The 13368-nt window shown below is 53.8% G+C and overlaps 3 protein-coding genes across 3 annotated transcripts; all 3 read right to left on the bottom strand.

Annotated features, from left to right (window-relative positions):
• Positions 1–457: 457 nt before the first annotated feature.
• Positions 458–2404, bottom strand: UHO2_03710 (uncharacterized protein; the record flags this gene model as incomplete). The annotated part of the gene is made up of 1 exon (XM_041554316.1): positions 458–2404. One exon carries the CDS (start codon positions 2402–2404, stop codon positions 458–460), a length of 1947 nt encoding a protein of 648 aa, XP_041410250.1.
• Positions 2405–5623: 3219 nt separating this feature from the next.
• UHO2_03709 (uncharacterized protein) lies at positions 5624–9721 on the bottom strand (the record flags this gene model as incomplete). Its single annotated transcript, XM_041554315.1, has 1 exon — positions 5624–9721. One exon carries the CDS (start codon positions 9719–9721, stop codon positions 5624–5626), a length of 4098 nt encoding a protein of 1365 aa, XP_041410249.1.
• Positions 9722–10188: 467 nt separating this feature from the next.
• Positions 10189–12582, bottom strand: UHO2_03708 (uncharacterized protein; the record flags this gene model as incomplete). The annotated part of the gene is made up of 1 exon (XM_041554314.1): positions 10189–12582. One exon carries the CDS (start codon positions 12580–12582, stop codon positions 10189–10191), a length of 2394 nt encoding a protein of 797 aa, XP_041410248.1.
• Positions 12583–13368: the final 786 nt, after the last annotated feature.

Here is a 13368-nt window from a genome sequence, read left to right as displayed (position 1 = left end):
CTTGGGGCCAAAGAACGGCTTTTGCTCGCTGCTGCTGCACCGTACATCTCTCTTCTTCTGGCTGATCTTCCCAAAGCTGCGAGTGACTCTCTTCGGCTACACAAACCGGCTCCATCTCGGACCAGAAACTCAAAATTGGGGAAATTCTTCTCAAAGACAGGGAATCGGAACAATCGGCTTTTGATATGCGCGCTGTTGGCGAATCGCGTTACGCTCTTCTACCTATCGAACAGCGCAGAAGCGTGAGTTGTGATGTTCGATGAAGATCACAGACAGCGTTTGGGTAATATTTACAATGAAACTGAAATTGCAATGTCCAAAAACCAAGAGCCATAATGCTCAATGAAGGTACGGATGAAGCAAGAGCCAAAGGAGAAAGATCAAGCGATCAGGACCTGAAAGGAATTGTTCGATGCTCTAGTTTCTTTGAAATCGGAGACAGGAACTGCCAGGGGCATCAAGAGAGTACGAGGGATGGCGACGCAGAACCGATACCGTGCATTGGTCGACACGGAAGCAGAACATTAGATCGCGCCGATGGAAGCATAACGCGAGGCTTTGACGAAGCTGGGGCCCGTGGCGTCTTGCTGGCGACAGAGCTGCTCGCCAAAGACGTGGGACGCCTCACAGCTGCAAACAGATTCTGCGCCGAATTCCCCTTGTCAAGTGTCGATGAAGTGCAAGGGGCAGCAGTATACATCCTCGACTGGAGCGCAGAGAGGGCCGGATCCGGCGCGGAACAAACGACGGCTGCGCGCCGAGCAATCAAGACGGAGGGACTGTGGAACGATACTGTAGCGAAGCCATCTGCGTCTACCGAGTTGTGTGCAAATCGATCGGCAGCCATACGCACAGCTTTTTGCAGGCCACAGGTGGTGTGATCGCCCCCCAGCAGTGCGAGCAGCCGCAGACAGTCATCATCCGAGGCGATCGACACCTTAACCTTGGTGCCGCCTCTCTCGTGAATCCACTCGTGCAGTGCCTCGAGTGGATCATCGCACCACTGTTTGTTCCTGCTCGACGCCTGGATGGTATCCTCTCCTGCGACCGGTGCGTTCTCATGATCCTGCTCGCCGTCGTAGTCAGGATCGCGGGGTTCGGCAGCTGCCTTAGGGCGGGCAGGCAGGAAGCCAAGACCCAAACTTGTGCACGCGGTCACGCGGCGAATCGAGATGGTCTGATCAGGGGGCGCATGCACTTCGGACCATGTGATCCTGTGCGCGCGGCTCTGAGGTGAACGACGACGTCCTCTTGTGTGCTGCTCGTCGTCGTGCTGACTTTTCGATGAGGGGGGAGTGAAGGAGAAGGAGGCATTCACAACGCCCGTGTCGATATGCATGCCCCAGGTGCGTTGGTCATCATCATCGTGCTTATGCTCGAGCGATGCACGAACGTGGTTCACATTGCGGATCGTGCTTTGGGAGTCGGCTGTCGTATCGCTACCCGCCGCTCGATCGCGAGGGACAACGGGAGGCCGATGAGGACCTCTCTGACAGGCACTGAGGGTATGCGACCAATTACCCCAGAAGCCCTTGTGAGCACTGTTGCAGATCTCGAACTCGACCCTAGCGCCGCGAGCCGTATCTCGTGAGACAGCCACAGCCCAGTCTGAAGTGCGATCTTGGCCGTAGATGAGAGCCAGATGGTCAATACCGATAGCTTCGATACGACCATATGTCTCGTACATCCACTTGTGATGAGCTTTGATGTATGCTTTGAGAACACCAAGATACTTCAAGCGGGTTCGCTCGGTAGGGTCGCGAGGGACAAGAATAGCACCGTCACCACCCAGGCTCTCGAAGCCGATCTTAGCGCTGACAGGAGCGCCGGGAACCGAGGCGCCTAGGTTGACCCCGAGACAGCGGTAGTTGGAAGACATGCGTGGACCCATGTCAAACAGCTTGGGCTCTTCTTGATCAACCGACAGGGGCATCGGGGGGTAAGGGCCTTCAGGAGGGGTGCTGGACCTGAGCTTTCTGTGAGAAAGGGTGGGAGAGCCCTTCTTGGCAGCAGTTGGGAGAAGGGAGTCGGATGCTGCCGACTTGGACAAGCAAGCTGTTGCCGATGATGTGGAGACAGTGGAGACGGCTAGGGAGGAACGCCGCGAAGTCATCGTTGTTGGTGCGGAGGTTTGAATAGGATCGTCGACCTCCATTCTGGTGTCTGCATTTGAGCCTCGGCGAGCCCGATCTCGGGAGAGGGAACGATCGAAACGGCGAGCGAGACGAATGCTGGCAGCATCGGACAGGGCTTCTGGGCCATCGACGGCATTGTATAGGACGATGAACGAGCCGTCGCGAACGTAGCCGACGTCACCGAGACGGAGCGGAGAGGGGTTCCAGAGGGGCAGACCTTCACCAGCTTCGTAGAGACAGCTGGCGTAGATGTCGGCGAAACTAGGCATGGGACCTGAATGCTTTTCGACTTGAAGAAAAAAAGGTGGGATCGAAGAGGTATTTGTTTGGTAATGCTCCCCGACGCTTCCTGTGTAGTGATTGTTCCAGGGAAGAAGCGACGCGATCGGCCTTATGGGGGTTTCGACCGACTTTTTTTTTTTTTTTTTTTTTTTGGTGTGAAGAAGTAAAGAGACTAGAGCGAAGAAGGGAAGATCGAGTGAAAAAAAGCAGCCAAGAGAAGCAAAAGAGGTGATGAAGAATGCGAGAAGGCGGGAGAAGCGGAAGAAAAGCAACAGGCCTCCGAGGCAGATGACGGCTTTAGGAGAACGGAAAAGGTGAGGTTATTGACGCTGGGTTGACCACTTCCAACGTCTCTATTGCTTTTGCTTTGTCGGGTCGCTTCCTCGCCGACGAAGGCTTGCTACGACAGTGAAGGTAGCAATGGCGGTGTTGTTAGTTGTAGAGTAGGATGAGAGGTTTAGGTGTGCGGAGGAAGAGGAGGAGGAGGTGGTGGTGGTGGTGAGAAAGCAATAAGCGAGTCGAATCGAGCTTAGCTTTATTCTAATTTCGCAGCGAGCGGCAAAGCGAACCGTGCGAAAAGGACAAAGCTTTGAGCGAAAGCAGACTTGAAACTGTGGGGACAATCGGTTTGGCTGGATTGCAACGAATGAGCTTCTACGCCACCGACGACCGTCTTGACGTGGGGGAAAGCAGCTCCAATTTCTGCTATGAGTGAAGCTCTTTTTAGGAGCCCGGCAGATGCAAAAGGGGCCGAGTTGAATGTGGAAAGAAGCGTATCCGTTTGTTCTACGCCACTGTGCAGATTGCAGCTTGCGTTACTTGTGACTCTGATGCCGTGTGTTGCAGCGCAGCAAAGCAGCAGTCGAACCTTTATCCTATCTGTCACTCAGCCCACTTGGCTGAGAAAGGAGAGCAGAAGTCCAAGTGTTGGTTTAAATTTGGCCCTCTCTGAGACGCGTCCTTTGGCAGAACACAGCTGAGACGCCACGGACGTCGTCTTGTGCTATGAGTGAGTGTTGGTCTCGGGAATTTTAAAATTTTTTAAATTTTTCTTTTTCTTTTTCTCCGATGAGAAATTGATTCTATATGCTGTTTTTGCTCCTTAAGGTTTCGCCAAGGGGCTATGCGAGATGAAGGCTGAGTCTCGCTTCGGCAACCTGATCTGGGATGGCAAGCTGAGCAGGGAGGAGAAAGCCTCGAAGAGGTGGTGAGTATGGGCGAGATTCGAGTGAATGAGGACTCTGATATTAAGAGCGCGCGATCGGGAGACAGAGGTTGTAAAGAAGGAAAGCGCCGATATGAAAGAGGTGCTCCGGGAACAAACGTGGAGGCGGATTATGTGCGAGGCGATAAGGCTTTAGATGATGATGAGAGGAAGCAGTTTCTACTAGATTAGAGATACAGTGTAGATCAGATGGCGTCTAGGAATGCTTTGTCTGTCGTGATGCAATACAGAGCAAGGGTGTGATGGGGGAAAGGTCAGTACTTATATCTTCAAAGGGAAGCTGACAGGCTCATCAACGCGATCGCCCTCGAGCTTGGCGGAGGTGAAAAGACGCGTCTCCTCTTGCAACGGCAATGGAGCTGTGACACCTCAGGCAACAGAGCCAAGACTGAGGCCAGAAGGGACCTCGTAAAATAGCAGCTTCACTGGGCCCAGTGTTTGCAAGAGAAAGAAAGCATGCTATCTCTCTCTGCTGCTCATCAGTCCTTCAGATAGCTCGTAGCGACAGGTCAGGTGCCTTGCCGTCGGAACACTTCCGACTCAGCATTCTCCCTACGGCGATGACAGCGCGCCTTGCAAGCATATACGCAAAACTGCAGCAGGAAGCGAGAGAGAGAGAGAGAGAGAGAGAGAGAGAGAGTGCCGGGAAGGATGTCTCTCTCAGCACATCACTTTACGATACCCTTTCCTCCTACCTTGTTCTTACACTGTGCTCATATTGTCCAGAGATCTTCAGCAATCCTTGCTGTGTGTCTGTCCGAAACAAAGCTTTACAAAATAGGCTTTGAAGGGCTTAGAGCAAGTCATCCCATCTCGTCTTGCTTCTCTTGGGATCTCTGTGTCAGGACGCGCTAGCTACTGTACATTGCCCTCGTGAGGCAGAGGAAAACCTTGGCTGAATTTCATCTCGGCAATCACGCAAAGCTACTTTCTCCCCACCAACGCCACCTTTGCGCTTCTCCACATTCGTCAGTCTAGCATTTCTCCAATACCCTCTCGTCGTCATCGTCTCATGATGGTCTCCAAGCTGTCCGAGTCAGACACTATCCTCACAAAACAGTATCGGGTAGCTCCGGATAAACAACCAGCATCAGATTGCCGACATGCCCGGTGAAGCTAGGATTTCCATATCCCCTCTTCCCGTCTCTTAGTCCGAGCATTCTGCAAGATGACCAAGGAAGGGGCCTCCAACCTCAATGGCAGCAACCTCTTCAGAGCCGTTTTCATCCAATAGCAGGGGGAGGCGCTATCTGTTCTCCTAACAACATCTCGAGCTTGCGGTGGGGGCGGAAAAAAATGGTCGCAAAAAAGTGGTCGCTGTCATCTTGAGGTTAGCTCTTCTTGCGATTTGCGCGCCTGCCGTGTTGCGATCAGTAGCTGGCAGTCGCTTCTCACCGTCGAGCCACACAGAGAGATGTAACGGGCAGCTTGGACTTCACACTCGTACCTGCCCTGCAGCCGTTTGAGTCTCTTCCGGCCGCATCTGTTGGCAAGTTAGGGAGAACAACTTTGGCATCGCCTCGAATAACCAAGGAAATGTGCAGTGCTGAGTGTAAACTCAAGCGTGGGAAGTTTCTCGACTCCTTTCCTCTCGTGAGATAGTCTTTCGCCAAACGGATAACTCTCAGGGGGAAGCAGAGCTTCTTCAGTCACCGTATCTCTTGGAGCAGACAGGCGAAAAGGCGAAAAGGCAAAAAGGCAAAAAGGCAATCGGATCTGCCGGTTCGGCTGTGTCATTTCCGTTATCTCATCAGCCTCGTCACACTCTCACAGCCTGCCGACCGGCAAGAGAGAACAGTTGATCGGCATCGCAGATACAGCTCATTGGCTTGATAGTCACAAGCTTCATACGCCACACAATCGCCAAGACTTTGGCATTGATCGATATGATAGGTATACTGAGTTGGTTTGCGCAGCCGACCTGCTCCGAGTCAATCTGATCGCATAGCTTTTCAGGATTCCGTCGTCCCTCTGGCAACCATCATGACGGTCTTTGCTGCCCTTTTTGCTCAGCATGAATCGAGCAAAAGTAGTGCATCACTGCTCCACTCACTGGCTTCACCGCCACAACACTGTTCCCCAGCCGCTTGTGGCACTTGGGACACGTCCTCGACTCGCCAACTTTGACCCGCCTGCTTTGCAACTTGCAAAGAGTCTCTTCCACCTGCCAGTTGCGGTTGGTGCGCATCTCGCCGATTACTCGCGCCTCGTGTTGCTTGCGTGTTAAGTCTCGAAGGTTCACATTGACGAACCCTGCAATCTGTGATAGGGAGACCGACGATGGAAGAAGATCCAGTGCCGAGCGGAGGTCAATTCTTGCTGCATGCCTCTCCATGAGGCCCAGCGCAGAGTCCAGCTGGATCCAAGCAGACGAGCTTGTATCCAAGTAGATGCGTAGGAGCGTGAGGAAAACTTCTCGGTCAGCTCGCTGCTTTTGCTCGTGGTCGATGAGAAGGCTTTGCTGATGGTTTGATCGTCCACCTTCTTGCTGCCCTTGCTGCGACTCTTGCTGTGCCTGCTTGAAAGTCGATGATGAAGGCTTGCAGGCTGCGCGGTACCGCCAAACGTCTCGACAGTATTCTTCTGCTCTTGTCGCATCTTGCAGCTTCCGAACATAGATGCTCAGAGCTCCTTCGTGCTGGCCCATCCTGCCTAGCAGCAACGCTCTCGCTTCTAGCATATCTCGGTCATCATCGTCTGCGGGTAGCCTAACCAGGATCTGCTCAGGTCGATACTGTGTCGAGCTTCGCAAGAACCTGAGCAGCTTTTGCATCAGCTCCTCGCGCTCGCTTCGCAGCGACTGCGGCGTTGTGCTTTGATTGCCTTGCTTTCCATCAGCTTGCGCTTGAGAGTCATTTGCGCCCGCCTCGTCCTTGGACTGCAGACGCTCCCCAAGGTCGGCAGCTCTTCGGAGGTAGAGTCTAATCAGCTTATCGTGCAGCTTGGGATCTGCTTCTCCCGCATTCTCGATGATATACTCCAGATACGCGGCACAGAGTTCCTTATCGAACCGATTGAGATCATCGACGATCTCCAGTCGCGGCCATGACCCCACCTTACCCGCATCGGCGGTGAAGACTTCCATCCCGAGTTCGCTATTGACCTCCAACAGCCAATGCGAGGTCTCTAAGATCACATCAATGAACTCTGGCCCCAGGTTCTGCAGGTACCGAATCGTGGGCCGCATCTTCTCTTCCACATCATCCTCGTCATCGGCGAATTGCTTCAGCAGTCCTAGTGCTTTGCTATGCATCTCTTTGCCTCCGTACAGTGCGATCAGCTCCGAAAACTTCTTGCGCTCCTTGAGCAGCTCTTCCACTTGCTCCACTTCGCACCAGTTTTCGATTCGACATAGAGGTCCGATCAACGCCGGCTTGGTTTGCAGGAATGTCTTGAACAGCGCCGTGTCGACTGTTTGCGCTACAGCAATCAGCTCATCCTTGTCCATCTCGCCAAAGCGCTTGTTTGGCAGCGAAAGGAGCCAGTGCGTGTCACGCTTGATCTGCGACATGGCCATGTGATCTTTCGACTCAAGGTGTGGACTCGACTCCAGGATCGGCTTGAAGATACGTCGACGGTCAGCAAGGAATTTCCCCAGCGCTTCCAACGCCTTGCGTGACGAGGTATCGCCACCAGCGGCAGCGGCGTTGCGATTGTCTCGGCTCGCACCTGACCCAGTCGCCTTCATCTCGGGTGCTTCTCGCGTCGTCCTGACAGATCGGATCGAGCCGGTCTCGGCAAGGTGATCCGCGTCTTGCGTCGTCGCAATCGTGGCACCTGTAACTGTGCGAGTCGGTTTGGGCCTGACCGCGCCCGCCTGCGAAGGGCTCGAACTGGGGCTGCTGAAGCCTGCAGGCTCCCCGATGATGCTCTGTGGTCTCCGAGCTGGTAGGAAGGCGCCGAGACCCTTTCTTGCTGCATTTGTTGCTGAGGTCGCCAGAGCTTGCGCCGAAGAAGGCAAAGCTGCATGACTAGGCGTTGGGCTAGACAACGATGCTGCATCACCTGCATCCGACCCTGACCTTACACGCAGCTTGGCAGGTGTCTTACCACCAAAGATCGGGAACCACTCCTCCTTGCTCCTGCTCAACTCGCCTGCTACACTGGACGGATACAGCGCAATGACTTTGGCTGGATTCGTGTCGAGCTCCATAAACATTTCGACAGCCTCATCGTATCGCTCGTCTGCAAAGAGAGACACTGCAAACAGTCCCTGCACGTGTGCCCTACGTTCGTCCTTGTCTTCGAGGATAACATTGTCGACGCTGTCAAGCAGACCAAGCGCTTCCTCAAATTCGCCTTTTTCGACGAGCTCGTCGATTTGTCGTCCCCAGCCCTGCATCTCGAGCTGCCAAACGGTACTTCCCTCCCTCTCTAATGCGTTGCGGTCGGTGGGTGTGACCACGACAAACACCGGTGGCTTGTTGCCTGTCGATGGTGTCAATAGCCTCACTTGCGGAGGCGATGTTGACGAAGACAAAGGTCTGCTCGTTGCGGACACGGGCGGAAAGCAAAGTGTTTGGACTGCAAACAAGGTGCCTACCGATCGAATCTGCAAAACCGGATTGTTGGCGTTCGGCAAAGAGCTGTTCTTCAACGATGGCACTGACCCGCTTGGCAGCACACTGAAGACATACGGCTTAGCAAAAGCCACCTCGAGCGGGGTTGCGCTCCACTCAACGCCTTCTCTTCGAGTCGGTCTTCCATCTGCACCCAAGAAGATACCTGTGCCATCCCTGACGAACAACACCTCGCCGCCATCTACATGTAGTACCGACATCTTGCCTCTGCTGCTCAGGCCCATATACCCTCCAAGCCCGCTCAAGCCTCCCAGTGCTGCACCGAACCCAGCGCTAGTGCTGGTTTGCTGGTTCGAACCTGTCGCATCCCCACCTTCGGGTGTGACAGTGTTGTTGCTGGACAGATCAAAATCTTCCACATGCCACGAGGAGAGGCTGGGCGAGGTGAGATCGACCAGTGGACCTGAAGTGGAGTTGGAAGGAGGGTGGACATGCGTCTCGCGACGAAGCTGGCCGCTGCTGTTGTTGTTTGTGCCTCCATAGCCTGGGGAAGGGTGGGTGTATGCGACGGTCGATTCAGCAGCGAGGGGAATCGAGATGGTTCCGTACTCTGCTGCGTTATATCCCATCAACAGCCTTGTCGGTGTCACGAAAGCCAAGCTTCGCGGAGTGTGATTCAACGCTACTTCTCTCGTATCCCAGAACTCGCCATCTATCCATCGAAAGACAAGCAGCTTTCGCTTGACACCAACAGCCAGCACTGTCACCAATGTCATCACCCCGTCTTGACCCTCAGCATCCGCTGCAGCCCCACCAAATCGTGCACCTTCCATCGCCTTTCTCCTCTCCTCTTCTCTGTACTTCACCATCGCGTCCATCCCTCGCATGCTAGCTGCCTGCCAGTCTTTTGAAGGTACATCGTACACACTCGACCTATTTCTGCCTACTGTTCCCATCCCTCCCGCTGCACTTCCAGCACCGGTTTGATTCTGATCCCCAATCGCACCTAGTCTAAACGCACGCGACCCAATCGTCGCATTCCGATTGTACGTGCCTCCACCGCCCCTCATCGTGCCTCTCCCACCTAGCGGTCCAGGACCATAGTCAGGCATCTTAGGCACAGCACGCTTCTGAATCGAGGTATCGATCCCAAACGTCGTTGCTCCCTTTGTCTGACCCAACTGCGATTGCAATTCCAACGTCGACAGATCATGCAGCGAAACATAGCCGTCAGAAAGCGAAATTAGCAAATTGGCTTCCTTGATGATGCCTAGTTGGTCTATCGAGCGTTTGGAGAACTGGGCTGAGGTCTGGACCGGGATGGATGGTGGGAGCTTTGGCAACTGGATGCCAGAGCGGGTGGAGAGGATAGAGGGCGGTTTAGTGGGTGAGGTGGATGAAGAGGCTGCGTCTTGCTGAGACTCTGGTTGGTCTGTTCTGTAGATGCTGAGAGAGCCAGTCGATGTTCCGACGAAGAGCTTTGCGCCATGTACGATCATGTATTCTGGCTTGCCTTTGATGCCGGTTAGCAAGGGGGAGCTGTCAAAGGCATTGTGCATTGTGGGCGGCGAGAGCTGGTGCTGCGCTCAAAGGCGGCGCTGCGAATCAGCTTCGGTGAGGTGGATGCCCGAATAAAGTAGCTTGGTGCCGCTGATATAGCTCAGGATGCTGTAGCCAATGTCGATGGTAGGGAGATGGTGGTGAGCAAGGATGATGCAAAGAGCAACAATTCGCCAGCGTGAATCAGAAAAAGTGGAGTAGCGGAGGTGCGAAATTGGGCGTGGCTGCGGGTCTGTGCGTGCCCTCCAATGCTTCATGCCCCTTTCGGCCCCTCGTATCAGGCGTGCTATGCTCGACACTCAGCTCCTCCTTTGGTCATTGCTTCAGACTGTGAATCGCAACAGGCTCAGGCAGAACCGGTCATATTGGACAGACTGATGCATTGCAAAACAGACAAACAATCTACAAACATGACAAGGAACCAACAATTAGCAGACATGATGCTCTCGAGAAAGCTGGAGAATGTCTAGGGAACAACCCTCCTAGCAGTCCACCTACCAGTAGCAGCATTCTCACCCGGCACCAGCTCATAGATCGTCCTTGTGTCCTCGGCCAAGTTGACCAGATCCACCTTGTAGGGTTCCACCACGACGAGTGCGAAGTTTTTCTCGCTCTCCTCTAGCTGTTTCTTCTGCTGATCATTCTCCTCCTTTCCTGGCTGAGGCAGTTCTAGGGGCCAAGGAGAACTCGTGTCATCTTTCGGCTTAGCTTGTCCCAGTCTGTCTGCGTTGGGATGAGCAGTACCTGGAGTAAGGCGGCAGAAAGAAGCAAGTAGACCAGCATTGAGTTTCTCAAAGATCCTTTTCCTTTCCCCATCCCAATCGAACTTGGTCTCTCCGTCTTCCATCGCATCTGCATTTCTAGGTGGCGACAGGCGCTCGAATGGGAAAAGCGACCTCAGAGGATGACCTGAGGTAGGCAAAACATGCACAGTACCCGAAATCCTAAACTGCATCTGTGTCGACTCGATCCACCAAGCAATCTCGCACTCTCCACCTCGACTACCATCTTCACCCTGTGCTCTCAAACTGCTCTGCGCAGTCAATTGCTGTACTTTCGGCGTGCGAACATCAGTAGTAGTCATCAAGCAGGGGCTTGAAGCGAAGGAGGGGTTGAAAGGAGCGATTCCACCAGGAGCTTCACCGTCACGCTTTTCGTTAACGAATCCTCGGTGAACGACGTATCGAACGTGAGGTTTTGCTGGGTCGTGAACGGAAGAGGGAGGTTCGACGGTGGAGAAAGCGTAATAGAGGATTGATTTTTCGTTTTTGATGTTTTCCCCGATGGAAGAGGCTAGGAGTTGCTTCCATTCCGGTTGGGGAGAGTTGGAGGTTGCTTTGGATTGGTTGTCGCCTGAAGCGTGGCCGTCGGTTGTTTGCTGGTTCGAACCGGAACCGGAGTTCGAGGAAGAGGAGTTGTTAACGGATTGCGAAGCATCTCCAGCCCCAGCCCCAGAAGCAGATTCGGAATCAGCAGCGGCGTTAGACAGCACAGCACCCAATCGATCGCCATCGAAGTTGCTTCCACTGTGACTGAGCTTTTTCTTGGTCTCTTGCTCAGCGAGGGCTGTTCGGAGATCGTTCAGAATCTCCTTCCCGACGTCCCTCGCCCTGATCTGTTCAGGGTCGATATTGAACACAGCAGCGAGCTCATCATGAGACTTAGCATGCGAGATACCCGTCCTCAGCACCGAAAGCTGCTTCTTAGACATCGGCTTCTGCTTCCCCGCCCCGTTCGCATTCTTATTGACAGAATCTGCAGGCTTGAACGCCAACTGAGACATACAATACTTGGTGTTGCCCATAGGATTGTTCAATGCCACTGCATACCTAACCCACTTTGGCGCAATCACTTCAGGGATGCTCAAACTTCCTTCCGGACGGAAACAGGAAGGGTTAGCCTCCGCCCCACGTGCGATCATTGTCGAAGTGACACCCGTCAACTCTTTGATGCGAGGCGCGGTGAGAGCGTCCCATACGTCACCATTGCATACTACTGGGACGGTCTTGCCCATTTCAACAGATACTGTGTTAACGTGGTCTACAATCTCGCGAAGTCGGTGGAGGAGGGCCGGTTCACCAGGACGCATATCTTTTGTCCTACAGTGAACGGTAAGGCATTCGATAGCACCTGTGCGGATGATTCTATCGACAAGCTCGATGGTCTTTTCTTGGGTCGGGAGGAGTCGGATCTTGCACGTAACCGCAACATGAGCTGGTGCAGCTCTGCGCATAGCCCGCAAGGTATTGCAGAGGAGAATAGGGGTACTGAGCATGTTCGCCCCCATCCCAGCGTGAGTGGAGAAGGGCTTGGGACAGCCGCAGTTGAGGTCTACTGCTGCAACGTCGTCTGCCTGCGTGATCGTCTTGATCGCCTCATACGCAAGACCAGGATTAGCCGATCCGAGCTGGTATACGAGGTAGGGACGTTCGATAGGATGGCATGAGAAGATCTGTTTGTTGTCTTTGATGAACTCTATCACGCCAGTCTGGGAGTTGACACGACGTTCAGTACCGATAATGGCACGATCGACTATCTCGGGTCCCCAAACGAGATCAGCTCCATACTCGAGCGAGAGAAGACGGGTGGGGAGGGTACCGATGCGGACCATGGGAGCGAGGAAGATCCCGTTGGTGTATTGCAAGGTGGAGGTGCAGGCGGAGAGAGGAGTGAGGTCGTCGACTTCGTTGTGTCTGTTGGTTTGGGTGTCGGTGGGGAGAGCAGGGGCATCGGTGTAGGAGGTGGAGTCGGCGGCTACTGCTTCCGCTTCGGCCGTGGAGGCAGTGGACTGCATCTTGGCACGTTTGGACGGCGGAAGCATGGAGGAGGGAGGTTGACGAATTTCGGCAACAGAAGGCATGCTGGCGTGAGCAGCAAAGGCTGATTGTGAGCGTGGGACGATGATTTGGGTTGCGAAGAGCTTGGTGTCTATCTTGACAGCGGTGACGATACGGGTTGGCTTGACGATATCAATCAGAGGTCGAGTGCGAAGTAACGGCGAAGATAGCGTCGAGAGCCGTGGCATGAAACGACGACGATGTATATACGAGGCAGTGGTAGACAGAGAAGGACGGGGCCGGAAGGTCTTGCTTACTTGCAAACCCTATATGAGCGGTTGAGGAAGGATGATGCTGTCGAAGATGGCCTGTGCTGAAGGAAAGAATGAATGGGCGTTGAAGACCGGACAAAGGTGAAGGTGGTTTATGCAATGCGAACACACAGATCGAGGATTGTGGTTGTAGACAGCGAAGATAGATGACGGAACTCTGTTCACACTTGATCGCGCTGTGCTGTGCCACTTTCTTGCACCTTTTCGCCGGCAATTTTTACAGTTCAAATACCGCTATACCCTTGGTAGTAACGAGTGTGGAGTAAAATTGATTTTGTGCTTCGCCTGCGTGCCTTTGGTAAGAACCGATCCAGCTGTCGGGCTTTGCTTGGCAGCTTAGACCATGTGTGCCACGTTTAGGATGGGCCCAGCCAGCTCACGTCTATCGGTAGGGAACATGCCGATTGACACCTCAGCCGAGATCAGTTGAGATGAAGACCGGCAAGATCGTCTTGTCAGGAAGCTTTCAATATCGCAAGTTCGTCGTTCTGAATAGCAAGATTTCCTTTTGTGCCTGCACGACTTGACAGCGAGGGG

The sequence above is a fragment of the Ustilago hordei genome (genome assembly GCF_900519145.1).
Source record: "Ustilago hordei strain Uho2 genome assembly, contig: UHO2_contig_06, whole genome shotgun sequence".
Taxonomy (NCBI): domain Eukaryota; kingdom Fungi; phylum Basidiomycota; class Ustilaginomycetes; order Ustilaginales; family Ustilaginaceae; genus Ustilago; species Ustilago hordei.
The sequence above is the reverse complement of the archived record's forward strand: the minus strand, read 5'-3'. Positions and strand labels throughout refer to the sequence as shown.